This window comes from Nymphaea colorata, chromosome 9, assembly GCF_008831285.2.
Source record: "Nymphaea colorata isolate Beijing-Zhang1983 chromosome 9, ASM883128v2, whole genome shotgun sequence".
Taxonomy (NCBI): domain Eukaryota; kingdom Viridiplantae; phylum Streptophyta; class Magnoliopsida; order Nymphaeales; family Nymphaeaceae; genus Nymphaea; species Nymphaea colorata.
Window position 1 is genome coordinate 20,850,217 of NC_045146.1, and position 17,201 is coordinate 20,867,417.

General features: G+C 42.4%; 1 protein-coding gene across 1 annotated transcript; it reads right to left on the reverse strand.

Annotated features, from left to right (window-relative positions):
- Positions 1 to 5,661: 5,661 nt before the first annotated feature.
- Positions 5,662 to 6,828, reverse strand: LOC116259935 (probable pathogenesis-related protein ARB_02861). The gene has a single exon (XM_031637949.2). It carries the CDS (start codon positions 6,167 to 6,169, stop codon positions 5,744 to 5,746), a length of 426 nt encoding a protein of 141 aa, XP_031493809.1. The 5' UTR covers positions 6,170 to 6,828; the 3' UTR covers positions 5,662 to 5,743.
- Positions 6,829 to 17,201: the final 10,373 nt, after the last annotated feature.

Sequence of the window (17,201 nt, forward strand, 5' to 3'; positions counted from 1 at the left end):
TTCATTCTTTACACTCTCTAATGTCTGATTTAAGATTGCGGGAGAGAAACACTGATCTTTAATTCATAGGTCTAAAGTCCAAAGAATCTAAAATCGTATATGATCGAAGGAAAGAAATAAGAGATAGATCTGCATAATTGAATTAGTGACTTGTAGTTATCGGGTCACATCTGTGAAAGAAAAAAAGGAAAGGTCAGAAGATGCTGCGCACATGGTGGTTCACTCACACTGAGAGAGAGAGAGAGAGAGAGAGAGATGTCGTTGACGGCAGGGGACGAAGTTATGTGAAAGGTGGCAGAATTGCATGTGCAGCGAAACAACAGAGGCCTTCTTCCAACAATTCTGCGATGTTTCCCGGCAACTTCCGTTCTGGCATGCATGGACCTATTGAAATCTGAAGCCTGATTCCATTCCTTTCCTTCCAGAGAGCAACCAAAAGTGGCTTCTTTAATACAAAGCTTCTGAAAGCTTTAATCTACCAAAAAACGGAAAGTAAACAGAGGAAACGGGCACGTGAAGAAGATGAAGAGATATGAAACGGTGCCTCTGAGTATTAGATGAGCGCGACTGATAGGGTCTGAAAAAGCAATGGAAACAAAAGAAGAAGAAGAAGAAGAAGAAGAAGAAGTGGGGTAGATTAAATTCTCACCAACCGGGACCAGAAAAGTTTGTGCTATCAGAAAGGCGAGCCGTAGTAGTCCTCATTGATTTGCCGATGCCATCTCCACTTCGTAACTTTTATGAACAAGGGAAAGCAGTTGGCATATTGCTGCCTTTAAATATTTTAACTGTTACGTCGTCACCTCTCGATCAAGCTACACCATCGAGCACACCTCTTGAATAATTAAAGAGAAAGGAAACGCTTCCAGAAATTGGGAGGTCCTGAATAATGGAGGGTTGGTCCGAAACTGTAAGAAAAAGTATAAATTAAAGCACGCTTGTAGCAAGATTCCCTTGAAGAAGTGATATACGTTTTGTTTGTATTGAAGTATAAAATGGTGCGGAGTTGCTTAGAGGCACTGTCAAGTACGAACAGCTTTCGTGGTAAGGAGCCAATAGTTGGGGTTTCTTGGAGGCTGGGTTGAATGTTGCTACCTAGTGCTTTGGTCAAAGGAGCCCACAGAAAAAAAGCTAAACCGGGTTGGTTTTAGATGAAGGAGTTCGATCAAAAGGAGCCACTCTTTTGTCAAATGAAAATTCAAGCTTGGCCTAGTAAGTTAAAGGTTTTTCAAATCGTAGCAATAAAGTAAGGAATTTAATACTGCGACTGAGCTTGATTCATAACTGGGTGGCTCGTCCAAGTTTCTTTATGACGTACGTAAAGTTGACCTGGCTCGGCATACGGCGAGGGAAGGTTGAGCCGGTCAAGCGCCATTAGTCGGTTTACCAGGTCCCATCAAAAAGTCTTAAATAACAAGGAAAAGAGGTTTTTATTGCATGTACTAGGGAGAGAGGTTCAATCAATGCATCCATAAACTGAGACGGCTCTTCTTTTTTACTGCGGGAATTGGTAAAGTTTTGATCAATGAAAAGGTCCCCACCGAAAAGAGTGTTCGTCGTGTCAGCATACCGAGTAAAACACACCATGAAATTAGTTTCAAGTAGATGAAACACGCCACCAAACGATGAGGCTCCCCGAAGATTCTGGTTTAGATCAGGCTGCAGTGCTCCAGGAAGGTTGAAAAAGAAGAGTTAAAAAGTAGAATTGGGAATTATTTCCCGGCAAGTGGGTGAGAGAGAGGTGGCCTGGAAGACGATTTTTTGACAAAAGAATGACTTCCCGGGACGGGCCAAGGCCGAAACATTGGATCCCCTTCTTCGGTGCGGCGGCTAAATGAGGCTACTTATTTTGGTATTTCCATGTTTTCGCCGGCTGGTTCGTCGGTTGATACGAAGGACACAAGAAGGCCCCCCCCCCCCTCCCAAAAGCCATCGCCAGTAGGTAACTAACTGGCCAGGATCTGTGTTTGGGAAGACCAAGTTGATCACGGAGCTATAGTCATCACACGTCTCTCTTTGCCCTGGCCCTGAATGGATCCCGACCGTCCATTTACCTAAAACGGTCAGGCCCCAGACGGAGGTGGACCGTGGACATGACCACACCTTTATTTTTCTTTTTCTCGTTTAGACTTTACCAAGTGAAATTCAAATTCCGGCCGGTAAGCAACGAAAGTGGCAAGTTAAGAAAAGGCCGGGTCCTCGTCTTGATACAGGAGCTGCCGATCCTCTCAGAAACAAAACAAGGTTGTGATCTCATGGAATCAGCATTCATAATTCCGCGAAACAAATTTCGATGAGTATAAACAGGAAGATTTACAGAGCACCAACTTTTGATAAACCGGGGAGAAAAAACAAAGAATTGGCGAAATAGTCCAAATACGAAACCATTCCAAGTGAATTTAAATCACATGGAAATTTCGTACACTCAAAAAACCTAGACACATACACGCCTACCAAAAATGGACGCCCTTATTGAGGACGTCTTACCAATAGCTCTTCCTCCCTGACGTCGCAGGCTTCCCTTTCTCCGCCCCAACCCGAAGGGGCCAGTTTCACAGCTTCCGCTTCCGAGAGCCACGATGCGAGGAAATCAGGAAGTGACGGAAGAGCACGAAAACACAAAGAATCATCTGTGAGCCGTGATCAGAGTCTCGATGAAGCGCAGGCCGTCGAACCTCGGTGCGAACTTATCGGCGGCCAGATTCCTCTGTGACGCCGAAGAAGAGCCATTTCCGCCGGACAGCGCCTGAAAAACGGGGGAAAAGTAAGACACATGCCGGAAATCTCAATAACCAGGAGAGGCGAAAAAACAAACGTCGATCTCCCTCCGTGAAACGAAACAACAACGGGATCTTACCTCGTCCGAGGGCTTCAGAAGGCGGATCTGATGATCGTCCGAGGAGGTGAAGGCCGCGGACGACGCGGCAACAGCAGAGGCAAAGAAGATGCCGGACCTCTTCATCTCCCTCGCCACGGAAATCACGGACAAGAAAGAGCTATAACCCAGGAACGAACGAGAGGATACGGAAGACGGCACTCAGTCCTGACGCCCCTTCCCAGACGATCTCACATCCCCTTCTTCCGCGTGTTCCCCTCTTTTTATACGCGTTCCGGGTTTCAAAATTAACGAAACTTAAATCTCCCGTTAGATTCCGCCACCCCGTAGACTTGCACCTGCCACGTAGGCCGATCTGACGCCGCGTCACGAACGGTGGACCCTTCCCAGAATCTCTCAAGACTCCAAGGGCACTTGGCCTTCTAGCTACCACGTGGCAGTCATCGAGTGACTCGGCCTCGCCTTTCGGTGACCATCCGACCACCCCACTTTTTTGGTGGGCGAATTTCTTTTTCTTCCCACTGGCGCGTCGACGCGTGGTGCGTTGGACAAGTGGTAAAAGAAATGATGCGTGGCCATCACGCAGAAGCTTACGATCTATATATATATATTTTAATTTTATATATAAACTGATACTCACGGCCGGCCAGGAAAAAAAGAAAAAGAAAAAAAGAAAAAGAATTTAAGATTATGGTTTTGGGGCGGAGATTGTTTGTCTCGGTGTCCCGCCAGGCTCCACATCACCACTTTCTTTGGCGCAGGAGCAACGGGGTCCCAATATCAAGAGAAGGTGTGCTGATGCTTCTTGGGACAGCGACAGCCTATGGAGGATGAAGAAAAAGTCGGGTCAAACACCATTGATCCTCCATTCTGGGTCACAGCTGACCTACCAGAGCAACCGCGAAAGCCTTTGTTACTAATTAGGAATGTTTAAAGTCATATCTAAATCCAAACCGGAAATATGATTTCACAATTGGAATCCGAATTTATTTTTAAAATACAAGGGCATTAGATGTATGACATGACATTTATTTGACCCTAAATCTGATCTGTTTGTCATATTCTATTTTTTCAGAACAGATTAGCAAGATATTAGATCCAAATCCAATATGTTGACATGCTTATGACAGTGAAAATGATTGTTACTTGGTGGCTCGACTCGACATAAAAGGCAATTCAAATCAATCTTGGATAGCAGACCTAAGGCATTCAGGGACAACTAAGCGTCTTAGGTTACTTGCATCAGCTGCAATTAATCACATCCTTTACTCATTTGATTTGATGTTTTAAACATTTGTCTGGTCACACTTTGGTTACTTTTCATTAGTCTCGCCGCCCCTTTTACTTGAACATTCTACGCCATCTCCATTTATCCAACGCGTGGAACTCTTACAAAGTGCTTGATTACTTGAAATTTTAAATCTATGAATGTGATGGGACTAAAGATTACAGGTAAGGCTTAAGATTCCCATTTTACTGTTCAGATTGACAAAAGATATAATCCAGCATTAAGGAGCGAAGGGTCTGATCTTAGTTTTTTTTTTTTTATCTTAGATTCGCAAAGCTCAGACCATGAGGATTTTTTTTTTATCTTAGGGTAAATTGACAAACGTATACAAAATATCTGTTACTATTGCCCCAAATGAGTTGGTAAACTAAACTTCCAGGATTTGGGGTCTGCAACTTGCCCTCTCACCATCAACAAATGGGGCGGGAGCCGGACGTGACGGCGAAAGCAAGGCATGCACCGCCGTAGAACATGGAGTAAGCGGACGTTTCCCGATCAGCCCTATAAAGAAAGAATTGATTAGCCGTGGAAGACGTCACGAAAAGGCTTATTGTGCCCATCCCAACCGCATGAATGGCAGTATGTGGCCCTTAAACTTATCTCCTCCATAGTGGCGTTGTGCGCCTCTGCAACGCACCACAGCTACTGTTCTGTCATTTAATTATTCCAAACCACCTCTGGTTCTGGTTCTGGTTCTGGTTCTGGGGCGCATCTATCGCTTGACATGACTCCCAATCTCTAAAAAGCAAACCCACAGTGGTCGTGTTGTCAGCATCCAAATGTCCAGCGATTGTTTGAATGGAGGAAAATCCTTTCCTTTTTCACAATATCTTTTGTCTATCTCTCCGTAGCACTCCTCGCATTTTGTTCGGCGAAATACATTGACAGCTCCAATATAATTTAAAGGCATGTATGTTCGTACCGCATTCTTTGGCATCTTGTTGTCGTGTAGCTTCCTCACTCCATCATCTCTTCCTTTTTCAGTTGGATTAAAAAGGAAACCGAGAGAAAGATTGAATCCGTAACTTCGACCACTGTCATTTTCATCATCCACCGTTAGATTTGGTAGATGTTGGATTGGAGGACAGGTCAAGACTTCTTCTTGTTAATATGTTATATCAGTAAGCAAACCGGTAAACTATGAGCACATAACTATCAGAAACAGTCGTTTCACTAACAAAGAGATCGAGCAAGTCAGCAAAGAATTATACTAAGTCATCCAGAAAATGGAGCAGTTTCGAAGCAATTCCGCATCTCTTCCAGTCTTCCGTGATTGACTCGATCTCATAGAATTGGCAAGACTTGGCTATCCATCCATTGAGGAATTGAGATACTTCAATCCCCCACATTAAATTTTCAAATCTAATAAGCGAAGAAAGTAGGGCCAAACCAAGAACTGCGGGTCCAACCAACAGCTAACGTACGTTTGGGAACAGCAAGACCCAATAATGCGATCGACCATGGATCCACCCAGAGATGAGTTTGCCACAGTTGGCTCAGGCCCACACAGAACGTTTCAAATCGAGAGAGACGGAGGGAGAAAAGAGAGTCTGTAATTGCTTTTGCTTTTGCATTGAGGACATAAGCATCTCTACAGACGCAATCAATGACATCAAGCATCAAACAAGAAAAAGAAACGCGATAAACAATGACAACACGAAGAGAAGAGCATGTCCAACTGGTACAGCTACAGGTGATGAGGATCCAGAAGAGTAAAAGAAGTAATAGGGATAAGGGTAAATGGTCGACTGAGACGGTGGCGGTGGGGGTGACGATGGAGTGTGATGGTGACCGCCACTAGGGGGAGGTGGTGGTGGAGGTTCCGTTGCAGGGTTGGTGGGTGGAGGAGCGGCCATGGAAGGGACGGATGGCGGTGGTGGGGCGCATATGACAGGGCAGGTGCCGCACTTGGTTATGCACTGTTGCTGGCCGTAGGAAGAAGAAGGATCCACCAGAACGGGAGGAACATCGTCGGCGGTCGTCGCCACCGCTGCCAAGCATGCCCACAAAGCCACCAACACTAAATTCCAGTTTACATCTTCCATGCTCCACGACGTTTACGCATTCCTCTGCTTCCTCTCGCTCTCTGTTTCTATCTCTCTCTCTCTCTCTCTGTGCGTGTGTGTGCTATAAAATGAGTTCTCATGGCTTGAATCGACGGAGAGAATAGCAGAGTGAGTTTACTTTTGGGGTGTAAAGTGGGATGCTTTTAAGAGATTCCTCCTCCATTACAGCTCAAGGAATCGATCAACAGCTAATGAGGAAGAGATTGGAGAGCGAGAAAAACCATGTTCAATACCAAAACCTGAAGGCAAAAACGGGTCCTTTTTATACGCTAGAAGCCTCTGTTCATTTTCCAGTTCGAAAAGGAACTGGAAGGGGATCGAGACGCTGTTGAAGGGCTCTTTAATGCTGCTTTCAAGGAAGGCAACTCTTGAGAACCTCATCTTCCCTTTGCATTTCTTCCACGCAAAGGAAAAACAAGAGACGCACTCCCCTTCATCCACCTTTTTTTTTTTTTTTTGGGGGAATATCAGGCTTTTGCCGCCCCTCCTTTATACCATTCCACTTTCATACACAAGTCTTAAAAAATGGCCTCTGCACATTCAGCAGACACGATGCCCGTCATCAAACCAATAATATTAGAAGTTTCCATTTCTTCATTTTCTGGAGCTTTTGAAAGGAAATTTGGAGTGTTACACCTATTCGGCTGCAAATCAAACTGAACTACCGTTGTCATCCGCGTGCTTTATATATGCAAGAGAGCTTACGCTGAGTCGCTGACTCCTGGATTGTATTCTTTCGGTTGCCTATGTGGACCGAATCGCCGTTGAAAAATCAATCAGAGCACATACTGACACTAGAACTTTCATAGGTCAATTTTAAGTGCTCGGACTTCTTTGACTAAGTCAAATCGATTTGGTCAGGAGGCCATTCCCTCCACCAATTCCGTGCTCTCTCTCTCTCTCTCTCTAGAATATATATATATGTTACTTATTTGAGGGAAGCCTGATCTTAATCCTACCTCATCTTCAACTGCCTTCATACTTATCAAAATAGTTAAAAAACGAAGGATGGCATATTAATTAAGGCCACAACTTCCCGGCCCGTCATTTTATATCATAAATAATTCCACACACGCCAAGGGGAGAGCATGTCGTAGAAGCATCGTGCAATTATTTACGTAATGGAAAGTTGGAGTGGGCCAACAAAATTACTTACAGCCACTTGAACGTGTCGGCTTCCTTTGACCCGAAGGTTGAGGGAGCTTTCCACCTTCGTAGAAAAAAGAATTCCAGATGAATGAATATACGCCAGGCCTTGCACACCCTTGAGGATCCGTGGAGAAGTGGCTTTTGATTCGCGATTAGCCAAGTCCCAAACGGTTCGGAAATCGATCAGAAACCCAACCCGAACCGTAAAAAGGTCTGGAGACCGTAGACTACCCTCGATGCTTCACGGCAATTCGAGACGAAAAGAAAACGAGGGAGGGAAGCGATAGGAAAGAATCCGTTAGGCGGTCTAACGACCACCCAGTCGGGTCGCCTTCTTCCCCCTTTCCCGACCCTCTATAAATATCACCTTTCCTCCCTCTGCTCTCCCCATCAATAAAGTTCACTCACCGATCACAGAGATTCCTCTTCATCTCGCTGAAGCTTTCTTTTGCTTTCCGTCTCCACCTTTTTTTCTCTTTTCGGGTTCGTCATGGCCGCCGGCGCTTACTTCTCTTCTCTTTCTGATGCCGCGTCGGCTATCAGCTCTTACTTCGGCGGGAACCACGGCACCGCAGCCGAGGTGAGTCTTTGCCTCCAATCCTCGTCTTCCTCCTCATTCTTCTTCTTCCTTTCCGCTTTTATTTGTTGTTCTTGGTTTTAAATGGTGTTTATATTATGCAATTGTTGACAGGGTGGGAGCAGCAATAGGTCCGACGGCGTCTCACGGTACCCCAAGGCGGAGGCCGCCAAGAGGCCGAAGCCAGCGGTGGAGCGACCCAGATTGGCACCAGAATTTGACGGGCTCAATTGTTTCGAAACGCTGGTCTCTCATTGATCCGATTTACCTTCGGCTTGGTTTTTAGTGGGGAAAGCCTCATGTGGGAGGGCAAAATTCTTTGATTGTTATACCAATCTGTAAATACTTTCCTTATTCTTGATTAGTAGTGAATGTTATCAATTACCCATTTCCGGCGTTGTCTCCTTTGTTTACGAGGGCGATCACGCGAATTTTCTGTCTCTTCAGTTATCACCGCTTTGCTTGCTTTCAAGAAAGTCAAATGCGCTTCGTTTCAAGCTTGCCTTTTGGTGGATTTACGGTCATATCGTTTCTTTTTCCTCAAGAAACACATCTACTCTGCGATTCGGCGCGTCGGTGTCGTATCTTAATCCACTTTGTCTTGGAGCCTTCGATGTCAGCTTTCTTCTTGTTCTTTCGGTCCCCTGTAACCTAAGTTGGAGAGAAGAGGGAAAACAACCGTATATTTTAATTGATGAAGCTCGGTTAGCTTCTGTTAACCGCACGCAACGGAAAACTTCAGTCTGGTTTCAGCGATTTCAGGCCGAATACTTGCCTGGCTGTCCGGACGATGCCGGTCCAGCCATTTCTCAGGCTGGCTACTGGGCCGAAGATGATTAAAAAAGAAAAATAAAAAAGAATTTGTTTCCTTTTAGTGTTTTGCATATTCTGCCCTGTTTTGCGATCACCGACTAAGTAGAGGAGAGTTGTGGTCACCACTCTAATATAGGTGGCCGTGCTGCACCAATCTCCGGCTGTATATGGCCGGAAAAGAAAACATTAATGAATATATATTTAAAAATTGGTGGTCACCTTCCCGCCATCCAGCCGGATATTGGTGCAGCGAGGTCCACTGCTCTTCAGTTAGTCCGTCGGTGGTCTTAAGGTGCGACACAACATGCAAAATGCTAAAAAACAAAATGCCGAACTGCCCTTCAGTTTCACATTAAAGTAAGTTTTGTTTGTGTGCGGTTAATTGAAATTCTCTCTATCTCGAAACGGCGGACAGACTAACGTAGAAAGACGCGGCTCCGACATATTCCCTCGTCTCCAACTATTAAGGTTATAGGGGACCCAAAAAACAAGAAAAGGTAAACCACATAGAAAGCATAAGACAAAGTGGATTAAAATAACTCAAAATGATCAAAACAAGGCAAGCACAGAGTTGCTGAATATATGGGTTTCTTGCAGAAAAAACCACCTAAAGAGGAACAAAAGATTTATTGGGTGGAGAAAGGAAACAAAAGATTCTTGCCCTTGGAAATAAAGGAGGCACCACCTGGAAATCGGTAATGGATCACATTAACTACTGTTACTCAAGAACAAAGAAAGTATTTACAGGTTCGCATAACACTCGAAAAGGATTTTCCCATCCCACAAGCTATAACGAGGCTAAACCAAGCCGAAGGTGAATCAGATCAAAGCGAGACTAGTGTTTCAGAGCAAGTCAGTCAATCGAACTCCAGTTCGGAACTTGGCCGCCATTCCGCCGGCATCGGTCTCTTGCTCAGCTCTACCGTTTTGGTTCTACACCCCACCGTTGGACCTCTCTGTCAAATCGCTGCACCCACCCTCGATTGCACTGTGGTGGCTTCCGCCAAAGTAAAGATAATAGTTGATACAACTTTAGAAAGAGAAGTAAGCACCGACGGGCATGAGCAACCGAACAGAGCATACTACCACCTCTCATTTTTAAAGTTTCCTGCCTCAACCAGAATAAAAAGCTCCTCTCTCTCTCTTTATGATGTCCTCCAACCATCTTCATCACCGTCCAATCACAACAACCCGAAGAGGCTCAAGGAACTTGGATGGAGACATCTAGAAATCTATATCATATATATATACATGCGTGTGTGGGGCAAGTCTGCAAGAGGTTATGGTACTGCTGGTTTGGTTAACTGGTTACCGTAGAAGCAAAATTAGCTCCTGGCCGGCCGTTTGTTCATAGGAACGATTAACTTATGAGCTAAGCGTCAGTAATAACATCGACAACTCTGGAGTTTGGGGTAAAAGTTGCATAAAGTAAAGTACCTGAAGGTTGCTTGTGACTTCCCGCGCCAGCTAAGGTATGAACCAACTACTACAACTACTGAATCTCACAAGTGCAAATGGAATTAGAGTTTTTCATTGCAACGGCACTAATTTTTGAGGTAATTTTTTTTTTTCAGAATCCAAAATCGTTTCAAATTAAAATTATAATGTGAAAAAATGACTTTCGAAACACAACTTTTCAAACTATCAGGCGTTGTTACTGACTAACTTAAATAACATTTCAAATTACACTTTGAAGGACAATAAAACCATAGAGTGCTATTATATAGGATATTTCAAGATCTTTAAATTTATAAAATCCAATTTACGACATAGATTGGTTAGGCAGCATCAAATCATCACGACAACAGAACAATCTCGTCACCACCACTTTTACTCTCAATCACTTGGAAAGAGAAATTGGAGGTGGGAGCTTATGAAAGTTTTAAGTATATATCAAGTATCACAAAATCAAACTTCCCTTGTTACTACATAAATTCATGGAAACAGTACATGGACTCACATCAAATATACACATGGCCATGGGTAAAATCAGGTGCAAAACAATAGAATAACCTGCATGGCATATCACTGGCCCATTCAGACTCATCCAAGTGGAACGGCAACCCCTTGCACCTTCCCCATGCGATGAGAGTTTATGCTACCCTGCTCCGTAAGCAGTTCAGACTATACACGATCTGACCAGATTTTGCATTAATCATTCTTAACATTCATGTTTAATTCAAATGTTTTAGCATGTTTTCCATGTACAAATCCATATTTTGAACCATTTACAACACAAGATATGTATTTTTTTAAAGCACATCAGATCCAAATCCAATTACATTCACAAGTGCTGACGATAAATTTCTAAACATATTGATCCCATGTTGAAATTCTCTGGAAGTCATTAAATATGTATTTTCGTAAACAATTGGATCCATTTCAAAATCCATTTACAAATGAGTCCATATCTATTTTACAAAGGGATGACCATGTATCAGAACCTCTAGACATAGGATATTTGATGACTGAGGGGTTAGGCCTCCCCAACATGTGCGTGGCAACATAACGTGGTATGTTATGTCGTGTTCTCAAACATTATTGCTTTCAATATCTATATGCTGTTTATTTTATTATCGTCGGCGTTGGATTGATTGGAGCATTAAAAATACATGTAGGAAAAGATCATACGCAGATAATGAAATTTTATACATTCGTGTGGAGAGACAACTTGTACTACCTTATGTTCCAAGTTTGGAACTTAAGTGTTCGACCAAACATTCTCACGCGTGGAAGGTTAAATTTTTTATCAATCAATGGGGAGGACAAGGGGACAGGTCGTGGGACAAAGAAATGTGGCTATTGTGTCACGACCCAAGTTTTGACACGAGTTATATATATATATATATATATATATATATATATATAGCGGAAGCAACATGAGTCTTACTCCAAACAAACTTGAGCAATGACCAAAACAGAAAACAAATCAAACGTCAATCAAACATCCATCATTGTTTTGGAAGACACCCTCCTTGACTCCACAAAACATTTAGACTCAAACAACTAAAGTATTCACAAATCTCAGGCTCGACGCAGTGTCCAGGTTGCCAATGCCAGCCCATCACAAAGTTTGAGGACGTCAATCACTCAAGAACTTCATGTAAAGATAGAAAGAAGGGTCAAATTTCCTCCGAATATATAAATATCTAGCTATGTATGAAACATGGTTCGACAAAGTAAGTATATAATCATGTCACACAAAAGTCATATGAAGTCCTTATGGTCAACATTTATAAGTTTTCAATTTGATAATGCACCTTAGAGTTACATGTTTTTATCTTGGACAAACATGACTTTCAAATATTCACTTTCAACGGTGTTTTATCATAACAATGATCATGGTCATCGTGTCGAGGAAATAACAGAAAACCCTGTAGGCACAACTAACAGGTAGCACAAAACATATCTTCACCAGGTGATCCAACTGATCAATGGTATCTGTAGTGAAACCTCTTAAGATATCCCAGATCGCCACTGCAGCAGCATGGTCCAACCACCGGTGTTACCCAAAGTAGTAGACCGGCCCCTCTAGGCACTCGGGTTGAGGGACCAGGAGACGCTTTGCTCTCCAACCAAAAGCATAACAAAATTCTAGGCCCTTGTGCCGCCCAATACCCTATGGGCCATCCAGTGTAGACGGAGAAGTGTGTAACTGCAGTAAGCTCGTGCGCACCCCTACCTCCTGGAACGGAACCAACCACTAGACCAAAACCCATACTCGAACTCGCATGTACCATTGCATAAAACATAGTCCACGTTTCATCTATGCATTCAAATGTGGGGTTTTACCGTTATTATGTATAGTTTTGTAACTCCCACAAAAGCCAACCTTAGGCTACAAATACTCTGAATTTTGGTTGGAGGGACCCCAAGGGACTTAGGATCAAATCCCAAACCTGCCCACCAGTTGAATTTGACGAGGGTAGGCACATGAGACAACTGTTCTGTCGTCGGTTCTTTAGTCGTCACAGAAAGCACTCCAGTGATAGGTGGTCATTCAAAAATCCATATCTCTTCATTGGCTCTTCCAAAAATTATGAAATTTTACAAGGATAATCTTCAGAAGCAGATGAATCCAACGAGCTCTTATTCGATATTTTCCGACACCGGAGCTGACAGCGCCGGTCACCAAAATTTGGTTCAGTTTCTGGTTTTACAAGGAAGCATTCCAGCGATAGGCAGTCACTCAAAAATTTGTATCTCCTCAACCACTTACCCAAAAATTATGAAATTTTACAGGAGTAATCTTCAGAAGCAGACAAATCCAACGAGTCCTTACCTGACATTTTCCAACACCGGAGCTGACAGCGCCGGTCTCCGGAATTCGACATACTCTTCAGATTTTCCGTCACAGAATGCACTCCAGCGACAGACATTCCTTCAAAAATCAATATCTTTTCATCGGCTGCTGCAAAAATTATGAAATTTTATAGGCAGAATCTTCAGAAGTAGACAAATCCAAGAGGCCTACTCGACATTTTCCGACAGCGGAGCTAACAGATCCGGTTGCCATTCCAACATAATTTTCAGATTTCACAGATACTATAAAAATGCTGGAACAGAACAGTTCTTGCCTCCAATTTGGTTTTTGTAGCTATCATTCATATGTGTGTGTGTGTGTATATATATATATATATTGGTATGCGGAGACCCTTGTCGCTCTGTCCATGTAACAGAAGAGAGGTCTAACTAAATCTGATTACTCAGATTTAGCTGCTACCAATTTCTGTTCTATGCAAACCACATGTTCATAATAATAACCAGTAGGCTGCAGCAAACTTATCACCTATGTATATAAGTAATTATTAAGTTACAACAGCTTTATGTCCTGTATATAACTAATCTACGGGTCGCAGTAGACTTCTTTCATCAGCACATTCATAGCAACCAACTCAATTTGTGGGTCTAGTTGCTGTGTTATCAGAAATGAATCTGATCCTACAGCCAAGGTTAGACTCCCTAGTTCTGCATTTCAAGCTTTCACTCATGCATTCATACATACTCTCAGTCCTAAAACATTCATTCATGCATTCATAAATATTCTCAGTCATAAAACATTCATTCATGCACCCATAAAACATTCATTCATGCATTCATACATATTCTCAGTCATAAACATTCATTCGTGCCTTAATCCTTTTTCTGACTCTAAGATTGAATTCTTCTTTTCCACCAGTTCAGGTGCTACCAAAGGTGGTTTGCAAAACTCGATTGCATCATGTTAACCTTTACATAATCTTTCTGTGTTCATCTGCAAAGCCTTTTCTCTAGGGTTCACGTGGATAGAGATGATTGCTTGTTCACCTTTGCAGCCGATAATCAGCATGTTACTGCAGATTTATATCATGCATATAACTAATGTACAAGTTACAACAGATTTATATAATATATATATAAGCATAACTATTTATAAGTATACACCGTAACTCTATACACACACAAGCATTCCAATATATAGATGCATATATACGCAGATCATCATAGGAACAAGAGGTTCCCCTGCTGAATTTACAATTAAGCCTCCAGCTGAATTTACAATTAAGCGCCACATGCTACAGAAAATATCAGTCTACGCATTTCTGGAATTTAGATATCATCATGTCACATCACCCGTTCATTCATCATCTATCATACGGCTGATCATACAACATGCTTCCTCAATAAATCTAATTTTATTCTAAATTTCAGAAGCAATTCCATAATCATATTCATCCTTTCATTTTAATGTAACACATCTAACAATTTCAGTCTAACTTTTTACTCTAGGCCTATCCATGTACACATTACATATTTACTATTATATATCCATATTCCATAGGCATAAAATACATGAACTACATGCTGCATACACGTCTGAACATCCCCATACCTATCAAGTCTGAAACGAGGTTCCGTCAGCAGCCTTCTATGCCTCTTGCTTCTCTCAAGCAGCCCCAAACCGCGATCTCCACCAGAAAGAGGGTAGAAATGAAGTCCAATCTCTCTATCTCTCAACTTCGAGAGCAGCAAAAGAATGCTTATTTGCTGCAAGACATGATTCCCAAAACTGCCATACGAAATGACCTTTCAGTTTTCTTTTCCCTTCCTTTTAATATTTTGAGTTAGTAACTCATTTATTTCTTTTTATAACGACAACTAAATTGACAGTTTGAATTATATTTAACAATCATTTAAATTAAATCTACTGTTTATAATTCCTTTCTATATTAACGTTTTCAATAATGAAAGAAGGAAAGTAAATCGTGGGCCTTACATTGAGCACGGTTTGCATGAGCTCCTTTTCTCGACTTGCCAAGTTTAAACAACCAGAGTTCGACGCTGAGCTGTCATAGATTAAGATGACGATCTAAGGGAACGAAGCCGTTGCAGTCTGATCGAGGCGGTCTAACTACCACCCAGTCAGTTACGCCTTCCCAACCATTATAACTTCTCCGATCACAGAGTTTCCTCTGCTCGCTGAAGCTTCATTTCTTTTCCCTCTTCGCTTTCCTTCTCCACTTCTTTTTCTTCATCTTGTTTCGGCCTCCTTCCTTTGGCTTCCGAGATCAGACTATTCTCCGTTCTTCTTGGCCGTCGATGCTTGCTTCTCTTCTCTTTCTGAAGCCGCGGCGGCTAGAGCTCTTACTTCAGCGGGAACCAGCGAACCGCAGCCGAGATGAGTCTTTCCCTCTGATCCTCCTCCTCCTTATTCTCCTTCTTGTCGGCTTTTCCTTTTTGTCTTGGTTCGAAATTGTGTTCATATTTTTGCAGTTGTTGCAGGTTGGGAGCAGTGATATGGCGCAGGGGTCCGACGGCGAGCTGCAGAACCTGAAGGCGGAGGCCGCTAAGAGGCCAAGGCTGGCGGTGGGGAGACCCAGATTCTCCCCAGAGTTTGACGGGCTTGATTGTTTAGAAGCAGTTGCCTCTCATTAATTTGGTTCACCTTTCTATTGGTTTTTTGATGGGGATGCCTCATTATAGCATTGAAATGAACAAATGTTGATTGATATATGAACCTGTAAATGCTTTTCTTGTTCTTGAGATTTGCAAGTGGTGTCTTCCTTGTTTCTGAGGACGATCATAATCTTCTGTTTCTTTACTTGAGATTCATTTTCTTGAAAGTCAAATGAGTGGTTAGTCCTTCATTTTTCTTCTGTGCATATCTTGATTTTATTTCATTTTGATATCTAATCGATCCGGCTCCAGCCGTTTCTCGCCTGGCTACTCCGCCAAAGATGATGATAAAGAATGTGTTTCTTTTTAGTGTTTTGCATATCGTGTCCCGTTTTCGGACCACCTACTAATTGAAGAGGGGCGTTCTGGTCACCACCATGATATAGGTGATCTTGCTGTACCAATCTCCGGCTGTTAGATGGCCGGAAATGGCCACCAATTTTTAAATTCATATTTATAAATGATTTCTCTCAAGTTTTGTGAGTTGAAAAAAGTGGAAAAAGCCAGGTCACAGAGAAAAAACCTGGCTAATTTTAGTTTTATGTATCAAGAGTCCAAATGAAGTGCTGGAATGAATTTGCAATTAGTTTGACAAAAGTCATTAGGATCGATCTAGTTTTGATGGTTTAAATCGAAACAAATTGGGCTAATTTTTATTTTTATACCAAGAGCTCAAATGAATTTACAATTAGGTTGACATAAATACACCTGCATATATGGGTAGTCATTAAGGATAACACAGGATAAGTGCAGATGGTCAATTTGGTTCCAACTTCGAATCAATTGGGCCATAAACATATCAAATGCATAAAAAGGAAAGCACTTGGAGCTCTGCTAGCTTTTTGGTCGTCTTTTTCCGGCTGTCTATAAGACGGAAATTGGTGCAGCAAAGTCACCTGTCCTACAGTGTTAGAATGCGACACGGCATGAAGCCGCGAGAAGCCACGGTTCATCCCACCACAAGTAATAGTTAAAAAAGCAGATTGAACTGGCCTTCGATTCCACATTTCAGTTTCACGTTGAAGTAAGTTTTGTGTTGTTCGCGGTTAAGAGAAGTTTCCTCGTCCACGAAAACAGGCAAAAAGACTAACCAAGAAAGACGCGGCCCCAGAGAGTTAGTCCATTGTTTTCACTAATTTCCAACTTAGGTAATTAGGAGAAAAAAAACTAGAAAAACCGCCTATTGGGTGGATGCTTAGATTAGAGAGCAGAAAGCACAAGACAAAGTGGATTTAGCTACCCCCAAAATGGGATCAATGCGATTTAACTGAATATATGGGTTTCTTGCATGAAAAAGAAAGACATGACTAGAAAACCACCTAGAGGCAAGCGTAAAACATAGGTGTATTTGAATTTCTTGAAAGCATGAAAATGAGTCGCGAATAAAGAGGCATAAAATTCATATGATTAACCTTAGAAACAAAGAATACACCGTCTGGAAATCAGTAGTTGATCACATCAACTACTACTTAAGAACAAGAAAAGTATTTACAGGTTCATATATCATTCAAAGAATCTATCCATTTCAGAAGCTAT

Bases quoted from the DNA above. Each gene is read 5' to 3' on its own strand.
- LOC116259935 (XM_031637949.2), bottom strand. From the start codon at position 6,169: ATGGAAGATGTAAACTGGAATTTAGTGTTGGTGGCTTTGTGGGCATGC.